The 18383-nt window shown below is 45.9% G+C and overlaps 1 protein-coding gene across 6 annotated transcripts in view; it reads left to right on the forward strand.

Moving 5' to 3' along the window:
• The window catches only part of RNF220 (ring finger protein 220), a 190543-nt gene that overhangs the window by 164812 nt on the left and 7348 nt on the right, over positions 1-18383 (forward strand). For 5 of the 6 annotated variants that reach the window (XM_035333180.1, XM_035333183.1, XM_035333181.1 and 2 more), the window contains 3 exons: positions 850-928; positions 16031-16139; positions 17404-17478. In XM_035333180.1, the coding sequence (XP_035189071.1) occupies positions 850-928; positions 16031-16139; positions 17404-17478 (263 nt within the window). Of the gene's footprint in view, positions 1-849; positions 929-1567; positions 1722-16030; positions 16140-17403; positions 17479-18383 lie in introns of those variants that run through there. The other variant, XM_035333185.1, reaches the window with a different exon arrangement.

Below are 18383 nucleotides of genomic sequence, written 5' to 3' on the forward strand. Positions count from 1 at the left end.
CTGCCAGTGGAAGGGGGGTGGGTAGAACCAGTTTTGCCAAGGGCATGATGATTAAATGAGGAGCATAGGATACCTATTGCAGGCATTTTCTTCTGTGGGGTAGGCAATCACATCTATTTTCTGTGATGTAGGAGCACTTGCTTGTAGGTGTGTTCAGCTTCAGTAACTACAGCGACAGCCGTGATGAGGAAGCAGCCCTCATGGCGCTCGCTATGAGCTCTCTTTCCTTCATACCTTTTACATGAGGCAATGGTGCTGAACCTACAGCCCAGAGGCTGGCCCCAGGACTTCTCATCTGGCTCATTTCTGATTGTTATCTTTGCTGAAGGCTCACATCCCCTCCAGTGTTGGGAGGAGCCATGGGACTGCTGGTAAAGAATAGAGCTATGAGCAGACTGTTCTGTCGTACTGGTTACCTGGCATATATATTTTTCTCCCTGTCTGTGTCTGAAAGGTCTTGGAAAAAGGGAGAAGCAAAGAGCAGGGTCTGGGCTGGATAAGTTTGCTCCATACCCACCTACCTTTCTGGAAGAACACTTTGTGGCAGCTGCATCAAACCTTTCTGAATTAAACCCTGGCTTAAACAGCTGACACATCTGCAAGGGTCAGTCAGTATGATGTGAAGAGAGGTTGGGTATTGTATCTTCAGCGCCAAGTCTTAGAATTATGCTGTCCAGATAGGGGGCCTCCCTGCCAGACAGGGATGGGTTGTATTGGTCTTCTCTCTTTCCAAAAAGTGACAGGAAACTGACTCTTGGTCCTCTGCTTTTGAAACTGTAACTTGCTCAGACTGTTTCATCTCAGTGATCAAATGTTTTGTTACTAACTTGTCTGTTTTTCCCCCAACAGAAATGCCCTCAACGAGTAATGGTGAAAGCAGTAAACAGGAGACCATGCAGAAGACCTGTAAGAACAGTGACATTGAAAAGTGAGTGTCAAGTGGATAGCTTTCATTTTTTCTTCGTTTAAGAACCATAGGGTACCATCTGGCATTCCCAGAAGCAGTGCTAGCCTGAGGGCAGGCATGTTTGAAGCTTTTATCAGTGAGGGGAAGTTTTGCTCTAATGTGAAGCCTGGTCTCTGAGCTGTTGTTGACTTATCATTGCTACGTTCACACATGGCCAGTGGTGAATTTTCCCACAGATACCTGCATGGGCAGGGACCCAGTGACTAGGGATTAAGAGCAGCTTACAAATGGCTTCTCCACTGTAAAGTTTTAATCTGTGTAAATAGATATATCCATGCTTCCCACCATATGTTAGGTGTGGTGGATTTTCATATGTTGTACGGTGCCTAACAGTGCAGATTAGAGCTGAGACTTTGTACAGGAGGTAAATATTCAAACTTAGTTTAACCTGAAAGAAAGCAATTAGCTTGTCAAGCTGTACTTAGACTGTTTGATTCTTCCTGCAAGGTTTCTGCTATCAATGTATCCATGGAATCCTGCTTCTGCTTTTGCTGGAGAATCGACTGTATCATTTATCTCAGTTTTTGTGAGGAGTCCTTCACATTGTCTCTGTTCTTTCTTTTCCATGGTACTTGCTTGTTCCACCCTCCATATCTCCAGCAAGGGGGATCGCAGCAGTCCCATAACGCGGCAGAAGCCTTGCTGAGAGAATTTCTTTTCCCTTAAGATGCAGATTGCATCTCTGTATGGCTGCTCATGTAAATATGACTCAGTCCCTGAGTTTGTTCTACCTGCAAGCCTTCCAGTTGAATTACAAGTTTTGAGTCTCAGTGTTTGAATGTTTGATAATGCTAGGTGCTCCTCTTCATCTCCTTTCCTTTCTCTTTCTGCTAGCTGGATATCCTGCAGCCTAGCCTGGGATAGAAAAAATTGTTTTATCTGCACTGTGTGCTTGAGTAACAACTTCTCAGCCTCCTTCTACAGGCTGCTTGACAGACTTCCTGCTCTGGCAGCTTCTGACAATCCAAGCACAAAACTACAAGCTCTACACTGTTGTCATGGACTGTGTTAACTATGGGATTTTTTGAGTCAGTAGTGCCCAAAATAAAATGCCCCACAATCAAGTGAGAGACAAAACAGCTTGAATGAGGTGGAAGCAATGAAAAACTAGTTTTTAAGCAGGGGGCCTTTACATTTTGGGGGATAATTATCCCTGATAATTTGGGATGAAGAAAAATCTAGCAGTGAAATTAAGCTGACTTTACAGAAGGTTATTTTGTTAATGTCATTTGTTCTTTTCCTGTCCCTTGTCCTGATGCAAGAGATTGTGCCCCTTGTAGGTTGCAGGGTATGGGATGGTCCAGGCAGGCTGGCAAAGTGTTTGTTCACAGTCAGGGGTTAACTGAGGAGACTCCCTGCTGCAGAGGAAACTTTAAGACTGCTTTGTGGTCTTGGCACTTTGCTTTTACTAGACCTTTTATTGGCATGTCCCAAACGTGGGCTGTCTGCCGTTTGATACTTCTCAGCGAGCAGACTTTGGCTGCAGACTACGGAGCTGGAGAGCACAAAGGTCGGTGCAGACGCAGCTTTGTCCTTAGAGCGAGCCAGCTGCTGCGTGTGTCCTGGTGGCAGGGTCTTGAGGATACATGCATCCCTTCTGCCCTGATCTGTCAGCTTTTGTCTCAGCCACTGCTTGGCTTCCCTTTGGGCCTCCTGCCTGTCAGACCAGTGGCCCTGCACCCTCCCAGATCCACTCCTATTGAAAATCTTTAAACTGCAGGAGCTGAAAGGATTTGACATTTTCCAGAACACTTGAGCTCAAGTGATAAAATTGACATAGCTTTAATAATCTGATCAAAGAGGCTTTAGCTAGCACCTTTTGAAGGATCCCAGAGTCCTTTCCAAACAACACTCTTGCCAATTCTGCTGTGAAGTGGAGGAGTGTGTGTGTGTTTGCACATGTGCACACACGTGTGTATGTGCACGCACCTTGTTCCACAATTACCTTGCCCTGCTGAAGCTTCATTGCTGCAAAAGGTGTGAAAGGTCAGCAAAACCCGATAGAAATCACAGGAAGAGCCTTAGTGTCTTGCTGAGTCTTCCCAATAATGCTGATTTTTAAAGTAGCAGGGAGAGTTTTTTTTTATTTTAAGGCCCTTTATTTCACTGAGGTTCAGAAAGCAAGATGGTGTTTCAGGTGGAGAATTCCTAACTGCTTTTTTTTTTCCTTCTTTCCTTTGAGATTCGTGTGTGATAAATAGATTCTGTCCTGCCATTTAAGGAGTCTGAATGCTCTGTGTGCTTGTCGGTGTAGAGGGGTTCTGTTAAATTAATTGATAACAGGGATCAGAGGTAGAAGCCTACAGAAAAGGAGGGGGAAGGGTTTCATACTGTCTGGCTGTTTCCCACTCTACTGCTGAGCCATGATATATGGCGACCCAGCCCAACAGGCTAAATTGATTCATCTCTAGTTCCTGTTTCTTAATCTGGAGCTAAATTGGTTTCATTTTTCTTGTTTTGGGTGGCGCTTGCAGGAAGTTTTTGGCAGCTTCACTTTACACCATTGTTTGTAACTTTAATTTTTGCTTTTAAATCTCAGTGTTATTGATTGGCATGTTAAGCCCTGTGTAGCAGCTGATTAGCATTTTTGAAAATGTTCAGAAGCACATGGTTTACCACCTGGGTCAGCCGTGCTCTCCCTTCAGAGCAGTGGCTAATAGAGTTAGCAGCAGTCTGTGTATCGATCCTTGCCTCGTAAGAATGCTGTTCCTTCCCCCTTCCCTCTTCCAAAAATAAGCCTAGGTGAGGAGAATGCTATGTTTGTGTTCTGTTTGATTTTAATTCATTAGTACTGTACAGCAAGCCATCCTCCTTATGGCATGCAGCTGAAATTCTTTGCAAGTTACTTCAATCTAAACCCCGGTTTTCTTGGAAGTGTCTGGCCTGCCAAATGGCCAGATGGGGCTCAGCTCCCCCTGTCCCGATGGGTCTTTAGCTCAGGAAGGTTTCTTGCTATTGACCTCATGTGTTAGGTTTGAACTTTGTGTGGCAGCCACAGTAAGGAGAGGCCTGGTGCTGGGCCCAGATCTCCTCAGCTAATCTTGCACGTCCATGCTGATGTCGGGTGTCTGGGCACCACAGGGTGCTGAAGGCCGCTGGGGAGAGACAGGTCGTGTGTGGAGGTGGTGGCAGGGGCCCTCAGCAGATGGGCAGAGCTCAGCTGCTGAAAACTTCCTCATCTCGACGTGAGATGCAGCCTTGCTTGGCGAGAGTGGCCTGTCCCTAATTGCCCAGACACCTGCCCCGGCTCCTCCACGAGCACCGTGCCCAGCCGAAGCCCGGCTGCACGCTCAGGGCCACCAGAGCGCCTTCCCCACACAAGTCTTCCTCCCTCCTCCCTGTGAGGTGCTGCCCGCAGGGGCGCTGGCGCCATTTTGAAGCTGAGGTTCCCCGGGGTTAAAAGCCAGCATCTTAATTCAGAGTGCCAATGTTCAATTTTGCTTTCTGCCACCAGACTAGATTGCAGGCCAGCGAAAGAGTCTGGGTTAGTGGCCCACTGGGTCACCTCCCATTTGTTTTCCTCAATTTTGTGTTGTCATAAATTCATTCCAGCCCGTTGTGGTTGATCAGTTTATCTCCGCCGGGGCAGGGAGCGCTGCGAGCATGATATATGACACAGAGCATTGTAGCCAGCCTCTCCATGAATCACTCCAGCTGTTTGGTGTCAGCCCCAAAGCAAACAGGGCCCGGCCGCTGAGCGTTGACTACGATGAGCTCAGTATGGGAAGAGACATGACGTATGAATGTTTATTTAATAATTCTCTAATATTTCCAGTGAAGTGTGGCTGTGCCTTCTGAGGGGGGGGGTTGGCGGGAGGGGAGGAGGTTGAAGAGGGAAACTCTAATCTGTTGGGGTGGGTCATAAATCAGGCAGACAACATCATTAATCAGGGATGGGACAGAACTGGAAGGAGGTGGGACTGGAGCTGCCATCCTCGGTGGGAAGGGGGCTGCACTCTTTTTTTTTTTTTTTTTTCCGTAAAACAAATCTTGTTTCTGATTCCGCCTGGCCCCAGCAGCACTGCACGCATAATAGCAAACCCGGACGCATGGCTGTTTAAGTGAGTACGCTACCTCTGCCATAAACCTTGCGATGCGAGCCTGCCAAGCATTAAATCCCTTTATAATTATCTTCTTTATATAACACTTCATGCTCATCATGCTTCATTGGATGAGATGCTTGTTGGGTTAAAAAGAGGGTCTGGGAGACAAAAAGCAATTGTGTTTGTTCTATTTTTCTCATCTTCTCTCCCCCCACCCTCCCTCCCACACCTCTTTCCAAAGCAGCTATTTGGAAGCGTAGGCTCCGGAGGAGTGCTGGTGCAGGATTGTGTGAGCGAGCATCGCTTAAAATTAGTTCAGGGTAGATTCCCTGTGCAAAGAGTGAAACGTGTGAGAGCAGTAGGTGAGGTCTGGGTCTCAGGGTCTCTGCTCCTGGGGAGATGGGTTGAGACTGGAGCCTCTGCTCCAGCGTGAAGCCAGAGGATTAGCTCAGGCCTCAAAGGGAAGGAGCCACGCTTAAGCCACTATGTCACGGGGAAGCAGAAGCCGTTGTGCATTCACACCAGAGGATAAGCGTTCCCAGCCCTTCGCTGTAATGTCACACCATTAATAGGCTTTGGTGGTAGACAAGAAAATCGTGTAGCAAGAATAAAATTAAAAAATTACTTGGAGTCATTAAATGACCCAGCCCTTTGTGCTCCAAGGGAGAACATGATGCTGCTGGTGAGGATCTGCAGCTGGAGGGTCTGGTCTGAGACCAGCCCGTGCAAACCTTAGACAAGGTCCAGGAAGCTGAACTGAAGCGTGGGGTTGTTGAAGCCAGGCTGAGGAGGCACGGCTGGGCTGAGTGCTGCTTGTGTCTCAGGGCTTGTGACCAGATTTACTATGTATTTTTTAGGTTTTAGTTCTTCCTTTCACTAATTCAGTAGAATGTAATAAGTACTGGTGGTCACAGTTGGAAGAGTGCATGGGCAGATGTTGAGGTTTTTTTACGAAGTGAGACATTCACATTACATCATCCTCCAGGCTGGGTGTTCAGGCTCTGGCGCTGGAGAGCTGGGAGGGGTTTCTTGATTCTGCTCCCTCTTTTAACTGTTCCGGAGAAACTGGGTATGCCAGTGATGCTCTCAAACTTTATTACAACTGTTCCAACTGAAATTGTCGCAGCTCACCACAGGCTAGTGGTTAACAAAGCCCAGCGAGGCAGGCTAACGGTAAGAGCTCAGACCTGGGGGTGAGGATGGTATTTCTGTTCAGCACAGCTGTGTCCAGAGATTTGGTCTAATTCTCCTTGGTGGAGTTCTTTATAGACAAGTATTTGACATCTTTCTGTAGTTTGTAATGTTTCAGAGCTGAAGTGTCTGCTAACCCATGGTGACTGCGGGCGGTGGTGGCAGTAGCATCCCTGTCCTGCAACAAGTTCAAACCCAGGAAGGAATCTTCCGATCTTGGAGGGGTAGCTTAGGCATCTTGCCCTTCGTGTCTCTCTGCCCTCCCATTCTCTTTTTTTCTTTTTTTCTTAGTTTCAGAAATGCTGTTAACTTTAATTTGTGGAGTTGCTTCCTGGGAGTGAAAAATCGATGGGGGGCTATCGCAGTGTGAAATTCGACTGTCACTATTGAGCTATAGAGTTAGCAAGATGTCTCGGAAGGTAAAAAATAAATCGTGGCCCAGCAAGTGCTCAGCTGTGCTATTTCAAAGGGGATATGAGGCTGATGGTCCGTTAGAGGGTACTTCAGTTAGATGGATGATGATTCCCTGTGAAATATTGGAGTTATTCCATAGGTAAGAGAAACTTTAGCTTATAAAACACAAAGCAGCTGCCTTCTAGCAGAAGAATTCTGCCCTTAGATGTGTGAGCAGCTTGTCAGAGAGAGGACTTGTCCCTAAAATTAGCCTGTCGTGCTTAACAATGTCTCTGATGGAGCATTGTGGATCCCGCTGTGTTCGTTCTGAAAATATTTTGAGGATGTGACTGTTTATTCACATCCCTTACCTACGCTGTAAGAATTAACAGGCAGGGATGGTTTTTTTTTATTTTTTATTTTTAGGAAATATTTGTATGGTGCCCAGAGGCTCTCAAGAGAAAAGTAACAATTATTTTTAATGTAGGCTGTGTTCCCTGTTTGGATGGGAATGTTCCTTTGAAAAGCAGAAAGGGGATCATCTTGTGCCCCTTCCAGTGCCAGTTTGCTGTTGCTCCCGTGCATCTGTTGGAGGGTAGCCCTGGCCGCACAGGCTGTCTGCGTACTGGCATTAATAGGGCTGCTGCTTTCTTTGGCACTTACTGGCCATTATCACAGAACTCAGCAAGTGTTTGTGCTGTGCCAGCTGCTGTGTGACAACAGGGTGTTGGATTTCAGCTCTCGGTTGTTTATGCATTTCTTAGATTATAGTTAGTAAATATAAATATGAAGGAGTGGGGAAAAAAAAAAAAAAAAAAAAAAAAAAACTGTGTAACTTCTCAGCCAAACCATGTCTGGGACAACTGCAGAGCGTGTAATTTTCTCTTACGCTCGTATGCACAGTTGTGATACAACTGAGGGGAGCTTACTGTTGCAGGAAGGAGTCTTAAGCTGTATTTAGCTTGGTGGAGATTTCCCAAAGAATGTAATGACAGAAGAATTCACTATGCTTTCGTATCTCCTCTGCCTCTGTAACACAACCCAACGGTGTCACTACCCACTGTGTAATAGCAAGTGCTGTAATTAACGTTGTTTAATAACCATGTTGGTTTTTGCCCTTGCTTCACTGTCAGTGCTCATCTTTACTCACTCCCCACCACCATGGCCAGTTTGTCCTATTTACCCATTCACTTCTGCTCCTTTCTTCCTTGTTTTGGACAGTTTCTGTCCCCCCAAAGCTGCTGTTTCCCACTCGGTTGCATAAGCGTTCCAGCCCTTCCCTTGGATGGCCAGCTCATGACCTGTCCTTCCTTTCCATTGCTTGTTTCCTTTTCCAGCTCCGGGACCACAGTTGGTTATGTGATACTAAAGTGCATTGGCCTCTTTTAATGGCCTCGTGTTTCTTTTTGAAGGCACGATTACCTTAAATGATGCTAATTCTGAGCCTTTCTTTCCCCGTGAAAGGAAACGGCCACGGTGTAAAAGTTCTAGGCCGGGCAGCACAAGTTGTAGGAAGTTGTCTGGAGGATGTGTTATCACGCTGCCCTTGTGCACCTCCAATCAGTGCTCATGAATGGAGCTTCTGGAAAGCAGATCACCTCGACGGTGAGGCCCTTAAAAGGCTGCAGAGGAATCCAAGTGCTGCTGTAGTAGCATAGATATTTCCTGTTTATTTCGGCAGTTTGGAGGCAGGCCATGGGAGTAGAAAGCATATCATTGTGCGCACAGGCTGGCCACAAGACTCAGCCACATGTCCAATTTCTGAAGACTTTTTCAGTTAGGAATCTGCTATTCCTCTTTCACCTCGGGGATATTTTGTAAATTTAATGCCCTGATTGTCCAGCCAAAGCTACCAATAATCCCAGACTACCTCCAGGCCACAGTAGGATGCTGGGCTGCAGCAGACCTAAGTCTTCCAGGAGAGAAACAGTTTTGCCTGGCCCTCGATCATAATCCAAACTTGTCTGCTTGTGGATCAAGACAAGTCTTGGTAGGCTGGAACCTCTAACCCATGTTCTTTGTTGGGGAGAGGAGCTGCATTTCCTATCTCCACTGCCAGAAGAATGGCCCTGATTTACGTTAAGGAAGGATCTGTGAAGGTGCATTGTGCTTTCTGTTTGGAATACACTTGGGATCATCAAGGTGAGGGTTGCATTTGGAAGGTGAATTGACACGTTAATGCATTAGATGTGCATTTATTTATATTTGGGCATTCTGTTTAGAGGATTAGTTTCTAACTCAGCCAGCGGTGCCTCAATAAAACCGTGCTGCAGCAAAATATTCTTTCGTATCATGGCTTTTTCCTTTATCGCCAGTAAAGCAATGGGATTGCATTTATTTCCTCTTTGGAACAGGGGACATAGTCTCTAAATCGAAATCCGAATGACCCATGCATTCTTTCTCCCAGCTTTCATGTCGAACCATAATTGCTCAAATGGCACAGTTAAAATTTTGGCGCGAGCTCAGACTTTCACTAGCCGTCTTTTTAAATCAGTCCCAGTGGCCAGCAGATACTGTGTAGCCCTACAAATGCATCTAAACATGCTGACTCCGAGGCTCCTTCCATTCTGAATGATCAGCGGTGCCATCTGTCTCTGTTTTGATTGGGGCTGGGCACATGTGTCCCAGCGAAATGTGGGCCAAAAAAAAGAGAGAGAGAAAGAGCCAGTGCCTGAATTTACTTCCTGCTCCTGTAAAGACATTGTTGGGCTCTGTGTTGTAGAGGCGGAGGAGAGATGAAAGCATAATGAATTCTTCTGTCATTAAATTCTTTGGGGAATCTTTACCCAAGTCCCAGCTAAATGCGGCTTAAAACGCCTCCTTGCAGCGGTAAGCTCCCCTCTGGTATTGTGACGGTGCATGCAAGTGTAAGAGAAATAATTCTTCTGTGGGGAAAAAAAAAGACAACAGTTTTGGTTTGCATCAAGATGAAATTAGTCAGAAGCAAACTCTGGATTTGGCAAGCAGAGGATGGTATTAACAAGTTGTGCAAGCAAGTATAAAATAGAGGCGCTCATGACGGAGAGAGCCGCAGCGTCGTCTGTGTGTGTGTGCCCTTGCATGCACCCCGCTCCAAATTCACAACTTAGAACACGGAAATTAGAATGGGGAACATTGCATTATTCATAACTTGGCAACCAGAAGCCAGGGCACTTTGCCAAAATAAACTATTCTCTATAATTACAGGTGAAGCAACATTCTTTAATATCTTACAATACAAAAACATACATTAATCAAGGAAAGAGAGCCTTTTTTTTCCTAGAGGACAATAAATTAGCATCCTTGCCAATTTCCTCAATACATGTGACAATGTTTTACAGGATTATAAGTCAGCCTTTTTAAAGGAGGTTAGTCTAAAAACAAATAAACCCAATAAATGAGATTTTTAGCTAAATAAAGGGGAAGCCAGCTCCTAAAGTGTTGATGGCTTGCCAGATGATTTGCTTTTAGTGCTGGCATCCTCACAGACAGAGGGTCTAAACTTCGGTTGGTATGATTTGACCTGGCTCTACTGATTACAGCTTTGCTGGGCAGTTTTCTACTGCTAGGGATGCAGCCCCTTCTGCCGTAGCCAGCTCATCTAGCGAAATAAAATCGCAGTACATCGTGCCAGTGCTGTAGCCTGCACCTTCTGGGGCAATTAGCAGTCAGTCTGCCACCAGCGACTGACACTCCTCCGGTTCTTTCAGACTTACAATACTTAAAATTTCTGAGCTGTGTCTCTTTCCTTTAAAGGCCACCTGTGACTTGCTGTTAAAAAGCTTAACTATCAATTTAAGCATTTTACTTGCTGGTGGATACCTTTTTTTCCACTTCTGTGCTGTGCTCTTGCACCCCTGTAGGAGGAGTAAATAAGTGCAAAAGGCCTTCGTGTCCCTGTTATCTCCCAGTAGCTCACCCCACTGCCCAGATGTGTCCCTGTGCTGTTAGCACTGGCACGTGCTGCTGGTGATGTTCGCTGAGTTGAAAGGGGGATGGATTCTTTCACCAGGTTGGAAACAACAAACGTTCTTGTCCCAGCAGACTCAAGGGTCCTTTTAGTTGGTGTTTGAAACTCAAGTAACAAGGAAGTTCTGTTGAAGGCAGCATACGAGGGTGAGCCAAGACAGCACCGTCATGTTCTGCTGTCCCTCAGTGCTCAGTGGCCCAGTGCCTTTGCCACCAGCATCACAGCAGCCCTGCCCAGCATGTTGCAGTCTGGTGAAACGCGGTCACTAGGCTGAAAAAGTTGCCCTCACTCAAACACATTGAAGGATTGTTGCAGTGAAGTGGCTGCGCACTGATGTCGGGGTCTCTTTTGGATCATTTTTATCAAGTCTTAAAGATTGCTGCCCCCCAAGGCAAGTTGTGCAGAGCAGGCTTCCTCTTCTGCAATGCAGTCGTGGTTATGGTAATTGTCATCTGTGGCTGGATATGGCTCTGGATATAGTGCTCCTGGAATCTTACTTTAGCTCGACTCTGCCTTCAAAGCATCGACCAGTCTGTTTGTAATATTTATGATATGTAAGCTGCTAGTGACCTGACCTCTGCCCCCGGTGCGGGGAAATGGCAGGTATGTTGTGCTGGGATCAGGTCCTCCGCCTTGGACAAGGGAAGATAAAGTCTTTGTTTAAAAATAAAGAAAGACATCGCTCTCAGGTTGGTCAGGGGACTGTACGTTTTTCCCTCTGCCACTCTGTGTTTACAGGCATATGAAAACAAAAATAAACGTGTGAGGAAGAGAGAAGAAGGTCAGAATATCAAGTGTCAAAAGTAGCCCATGAAATTTTATTAGTGGTGCGTTTAATCAGTGCTAAGCATTTTTTACAAGGTACATACAAACAGTGGAATTGTAAAAATTTATGGAATGCTGTGTACAGTGTGGCCGTTTATGAAGAAAGGAAAATTTATATCCAGTAGAAATAAACCAAAGGGGAATGTTTTACAGAGACTCGTCAACAGCGGGGTACATCAAGGAAGATCTGGGTAAGGGGAGGATAGGGTATTCACAGGGGCTCACTGATCTTTGAGGTGGTTTTCTACCTCTTCAGCAGTTAAGTTTGCATCTTTCTGTGGCTCTCACATAGGATGCTGGTTGCAGTGATGTATTACTTTTTTTTTTTTCCTGCGTGATGGAAAGGAAACAGAAGTGAACAGCTGCTGCTGGTGTCTGGTACGGAGCTCTTGCTCGTGGGCTCATTCCAGTGCAGCAGTTCCTTGAGCAGCACTTGAATCCAACTGGGAAGGGTTAACTGAAGCCAATCACTTTGACATCAGCATCTTTTTGTTTCCTTTTTGGTCCGGTATTTTGTTGATGATAAAGCACAGACTTAGTCAATTGAGAGATTCCAGAGCTGCAGAATCAGAGATAATTTAATTAACGGAATTGCTTGTGATTGCCCACTGGGACAGCGGGTAGGAATTGCTCGATTTAATTTGGAGAAACAAAGATCACATGCATGCTAATGTTTGACAAATAACCAGTGTTTGGGTTAAAGTTTTTTGCAAAGGGGAGGCAACCAATTCTCAGGGGAGATTTCCCAGGACATGATTGCTGAGTAACAGCTCAGGTCTACAGATAGGTCCTTGTTCTCTCAGGTGGTATTTTTGTGCCTTTCTCCCGGCCTCTTACACGAACAAAGCAAGGATGTGCTCGAAGGAGGAAAGTGTGTTCTTATTTTCGGTGCTGACAGGAGGGGAAAAAAAAAATGCTATGAACAGTAGAAAAATGTATTGGGCACAAAAACTGGAAACTGTCGAGTGCTCTCTTCCCAGTCTCAGAGACTTGCTCCCTGGTGCCCAACATCCACAACCATGACTGCCAAGTTGCTGAAGAGTTGAACACAGAGTCCAGAGAGAATTGCAGGACCAAGCTTCCTCTGCAAGGAGCCCTTCCTTCATGTTTTTGCTCTTGTGCAAGGAGGTATCGGCGAGGCTGCTCACACCTGCGTGGTCGGAGAAGCACCAGCCCAGGGCTCGAGGCAGAGCTCTCTGCAGCAGTTGTGCTCAGCAGGTCTCTCCCAAGGCTGATAAATGACGTTATCCAAACACGTCAAATCAGAGCAGCGAGGCGCAAAATTGCTAAACTAGTCCTCCTGCATCTAGCACGAGGTCAAGGCAAAGCAGGGAGTAGGGCTGTGGACCTAATTCCTCCTACGTCTTAATCCCCTCTGCCTTCCTTGGCAGGGTAACACGTACACAGCCTTACCCCGTCCGTGGAGTTTGGCTTTCTGACCCTTGCTCCACCCTGGCCTTACTCACCATGTAAAAATATTGCTCAGGCTGCTCCCCGCTGTCTCCTGGAGAGCTCACATTAGGTGCGCACGCAAGAGGGAAGCCTGAGGGAGTTCCCAAGATCGCTGCTGCAGGAAGAGTCACTCCTGAGCGATACTTATCTTTAGGATACAAGCAGCAGGTTGACGGTAAAATGTCACTAAATGGAATGGCATGTGTCCCAAGTGTGCTGGCCACCACGGGAGCCAGACACATGGGAAGTGACTCTCGTCTTTATTCCATCCCTGGAGGTAGTTCCAGTTTCCTTTATTTACTAATGTTCTCCCTATTTCCCTTGACCTCATTTCCTCCAGCTTTTCGGAAGCAACCATGCAATTATCGCTCACTTTGGGTTGACCCTTGCCCCCCGTGTCCCTGCTCACTGCTGCTCGGGGAGGCTTTCCTGAAAGCTCAAGTGCAAAATACTCACTTGTGGCCAAAAACCTCTCTGTGAGATAGAAGCTGACTCTTGAGCACCACGCTGTGCATCAGGATTTGTCCTGAGAGCACGCTTGGCACGGAGAACATGGAGTTTAAAGACGGTCACAGCTGAGCTTTGATCAGCTCTGGGAGATAGTGCTGTGGCTAATGTTCCCTCTCTTACCCATGCACCCCAGTCTTGTTAATAAATGTATATTTAACAATGTCTGGAGCGTATGAAGTGATAATAACTAAATCAATACCTCCCACATTGATTGTCCAGGATCCCTACAGCGTGACGCACGCAGCGGTGCGGTAATTTTCCAGCTAACTAGCACCCTGATCTACAGCCCTCCTATTGATTGGCCATTGTATCAGGCAGCCTCTGAGCATTATTGCTTATACCTCTATTCAGCCTCCTTTTCTGATTCATTCGTTTATTACTGGACAGGTGCGATTATCTCGGAGCCTTTCCGAAATTGGCTGATGGGGGTCAGCCATTTAGGCTTCCATAAACAAGCCATTTTGTATCTCCTCTAGCTGTTGCAGTGGCAAATTTTTCCTTTTCAGGCTTTGACTGTTACTGGGCTAGGACTGGAGATGAATTGGCCTTTGCTTGAATCTGCTCAAGGATTCCTTTTCCCTCTCCTTACCGAGTTGCCAACCCTTCAAAGGAGGAAGCGTCGTTCCACAGATAGTAATAGAATTTATCAGGGGTTGAGGTTCCTGCTTGCCACCTGCTTCAGGCAGGAGCCACACTCGCTGCCTTTAAAGTTTGGTACCCTCATGCATGCAGAAGGGAGAAACAGATTCCAGAAAGTCAAATTCAACGGCAGCCTTCATCCAGCATTGGCTTGTTGGCAGGCCGGACTGGAAGGGAAATGATTTTCTCATCCCGCAATAATCTTCAAGCTATAAATAAATAATTCTGTTTCTCCCTCAGACAAAACTAACGGCTTTCTGCACTTTCTTTGAAAATACTGACAACTCTCCCTGGAGGGTCAGAACCCAAACTGGGATCTGATGATAATTTATACCAACAAGTAGGAACAAGTGGATGTTTCACAGCGGGGAGCTCTGTTTCCTACGAAGCTCTTTCATTTTGCTCCAAGGAGTATTTATTGATACCAGGATTTGAATGCAGCGTCCCTGTTCCCACCCACCAGGCTATCATGGGACCTGTATTTCTTTGCCTTTTTTGCCGTTTTAAATTTTTTACTCTTTCCTAGTAACTCATTTGCAAGGAATCTCCATCTGATTAAGGTCTCTGCTCTGAATTCCCAGTTAGCTTGTGCAGTGTGTGACCTGCACTAAGGTAGGACTGAAGCTGGAGGAGCTTGACAGCACTGCTACTTAACCACCTGCACTCCTGCAACTCCAGTTTCTTCTGAAGTGCCGTAATTAGAACAATCAGTGAAGATCTTTTTGACTAGCTCCATTTCCAGTGTAGTGCGTAGCTGCTTGCTTTACTCACAAGACCAGGAATTTGTTCTGTTCAGGCTGTGTGGGAGACACCTCAGGTCCCTCCCTGAGTGCTGGGGACGAGCGACTTAACGAACAAAGGAGCAAGCGAGTGCATGCAGTGCGAGTGCTGAGGTTGCAGCTCGCTTCATTGTTTGTAGTCGTTCCACTAGACCCAGGTTTTAGCTACCTGTTGATGAATTATCCTCTAAAAAGGTGCAACACGTGGGCGTTACCGGGGTTTATGCTGTGATAGACGCAATTTCTGGTGGCGAGGTATTCTTCAGGTTCTTTCAGCGTCTGCTTGGACAGGCCTGAAATTCACAGAAGTAAATGAAAATTGCTGTTTTCTTTTGTGTTTTTGTTTTTCCAGTGGGGTGACAGCCTTAATGTCAATGCAGTGCTCTTAAAGCCTTTTCTGGGGAATGCTTCAGGGCCCATCCCTGTATCTGCACTGTGTAGGAATCAGGTTTTGCAGCATGCTGGAGTGACACATCCTTGTCTGTAATGTTCCCTGCATCTCATTTGCTAAGCAGTACTGTCTGCCCTTGCTTTTAGGTTGGCAACTTGCTTTTTTCACCAGCCTTGCAGAACCATGAAAATACACTTGCCTGCCCTCAGCACGGTGCCTCTATGACAAAAGAGATAATGCTGCCCATCAAAAATGACCCCAGAAAATGGGAAAGCAGAGGTTGTAAAGCTGCGTTTATAGCTGCCTGTTGGTACAGCGTCTTTTGCTTTTGGCTTCTCCTTCTTTTCAGTATTAGAAACCAACGAGCTAGGAGGTTGTTTGATGTGAAAGCGCTGTGTTGATCCTCCGTAATGAGCTGATTTTGTGTTTCTCAAGGTTGATGGTCAGCAGAGGCATCCATTCTCTACGAGCAGCTCACACAGAATTAGCTCAGCAGCTCAGAGCAGCACACAAAGCCTTGTCCAAAGCATTTGGCCCTAAGGAATCTCTTACAGGAGACAGGAAAGGAGGCAGAAAACAATAATAATAATAATAATAATAATTAAAATAATAATTAAAAAAAAAAAAAAACTATTTAAGTGTCCACGTCTTGCAGAAACTGGCTTTCTGTGAAGTTGGCAACCCCAGCCTCGTTGTGTTCTGTCCTGACGGGTTTGCAACTGTATAGCAGCAGACCTCAAAGAATTCACACTGGGCTTTTCAGCAACTCTTTTTCAATGCAAATTTAAATGTTGCAATCTCCTGTGCAATACCTGCTGTGAGATCCTTTTTCCCCGAACTCTCAGCAATCTCGTGTGTTCAGTGATGCTCACTCTCCATCATCTTTTGCAGAATTACAGAAGACTCCGCAGTGACAACATTTGAAGCGTTAAAGGCTCGTGTCCGTGAGTTAGAAAGGCAGCTCTCCCGTGGGGACCGCTATAAATGTCTCATTTGCATGGTGAGTAGCACTCCAGTTGTGGTAATGAATCAGAAATGTTTTGGTATCTATGCTGAGGAGGGGAAAGCTGTTCTCCTTTTTCTATTTTTGGGGTGGGAGAGCTCACCATCTTCCCTATACACCAAGAAGAGTCTCTCTTACCTTTTGAATATAGGTGCCAGGTATTAGCAATTGCAATTTTCATACGTATTAGATTGCTCTCCGCTTCTGTAGCCATCCATCTGTATCAGAAGCCAGAAAACCCCAGCTTTATAAGACTTTCAAGCTAACTCTAGGAAACTCCCAGATACTGTTTTTCTCTTCATGCACGTTCAAATTTGTGTACACAAAAGAGAAGAATTCCTTATGAGGCTCACCCTATGATTTGAGACCAGCAACGTTGCCTGAGTATTTAAAAGTTGTCGGTGTCCTGCTTGCTCTGTGGTGAATCCGTGGTCTTCCTAAAGAAAGGCAGCAGCTCCCTCTGATGGTCTGAGCTTGCAAAGCTTTGCATCTCCTGTTAGATTTTTATTCTGCTGAGAGCAGGAGAAAATTCTGCTTGGCAGAGGGCTCCCTCTGCAACTTCAGCTTGATGCATGGCGCTGTCTCTCCCACTCACGACTTGTAGGCATGGGGATAGCAGTTCCCATATCTCATCCCATAGAAGGCACGACAGTTTGCTGCTCATTTCCAGAGGTTTAGTAGCAATCATGGAAAACACTTGAGCGTGCGTGTCTGCTGAAATAACATCAACGTTCTTGGGATGTAGTTAAGCTGTTGCTGCAGAGTAGAGAGTTGTGATAAGGGTTAATCTTACCCTGACACTGTTTTGTTTTGTTTTGTTTTGTTTTAATATGATCTGGTGACCTTTCTGATGGGAATAATGGCAGTTGGCCACAGCAACTTCAGATGCTCTTGTGATAACTGTGCTGAGCCAGGTCACCACTTGAGTAGATTATGGGCTTCCGACAGGAGTTCGTGGAAGCCACTAAAATGGACTGCAGGAGACTTCTGCTTCTGCTACACAAACATTACTGTCTCTGCTCTGTTCTTAGTGCAAAGTCAGCAGAAGTTCGTTAACGTAAGACCCTCTGTATTCTGCTTTGTTCTCCTTTGCCTCACACCTCGTGGTAGGCCAAGATCAGATGTGTGCTCTCTTGCTATGCTGTTAGGTTGTCTGTGGTCTGATGGCATATCCACAAAGGAGCGTGTTGTGGCAGGGTTGGGAACAAAGAATCAGTAGATCACTGCTGTAGAAATAATCTATGTGCTTCTTTTCCTTCAGGACTCTTACACAATGCCCCTGACTTCCATTCAGTGCTGGCATGTGCACTGTGAAGAATGCTGGCTGCGGACTCTGGTGAGGCTCTTGGCTACTTTCTACTTGACTTACAGACTTCTCCCTCTCTTCTGGGATACTTTATTTTAAATCACCATGGGGACAGATGCCTTTTGCTTTATTCTAAACAATTTGGGTGCTCTGCATGCGGACTTCCCAGTCTTTGCCACTTAACACCCCGTCCCAGCTTTGACTTCAGTGAGTTTAGTTTGAGTCATCCTTACCAAAGTACAGTCCTGCTCATTGCTTGCTCCTCTGCTGCTATGGGGAGGTGTAAGAGCTCTGTGCTGGGTACAACCTTGCCTTACGGTAACGCCCTGGGAGGCATCCACGCAGAGGTAAGGCTGTAGGAACGGAGGCCAAATCCACTGAGGTTTCATGGAATGGGTGGCTTCTGGGAAGCCTAATATTCACCCGAAGTAAAGGGAGTCATCTTCAGGAAACACAATACAGACAGAAGCTTTTATGAATACGAATCTGTGTTTTTCAGGTTATTTGAAATAGCACTGTGCAGTTTCCAAGCATATCCCATACTGTTTGGAAGACTGGGGATTACCTTGAGCGTTGAATAGGTGACCCAATGCAGTAGTAATTTATATATTTGCTGAAGGACATCAGGTTGAAATTTAAGGTGTAATTAAATAAAGTGTTTTCCTTTCCTTTGTTAAAACCATGGGCTTTATAATCAGCCTTTCATTTCCCCTGCGCAGCTGATTTTCAGGCTCTCATTTCACTCAGGTTGGGGAGTGGAAAATAGTCAGTGGTGCTTTCTAGTTCTCTTGTTAGCAAGATGATACAGTGTTGGGTTGCAAAAAATGTAAGGGAATGCCACTCCTAAAAACTGTTCCTGTAAGGCATTACAAAATCTGCTTTATGGAACACGTTGTGCGCTTGGAATTACGATTAAGCCGATCGTGCTCCTTTAA

Source organism: Oxyura jamaicensis, chromosome 8 (genome assembly GCF_011077185.1).
Source record: "Oxyura jamaicensis isolate SHBP4307 breed ruddy duck chromosome 8, BPBGC_Ojam_1.0, whole genome shotgun sequence".
In the NCBI taxonomy this organism is placed as follows: Eukaryota; Metazoa; Chordata; class Aves; order Anseriformes; family Anatidae; genus Oxyura; species Oxyura jamaicensis.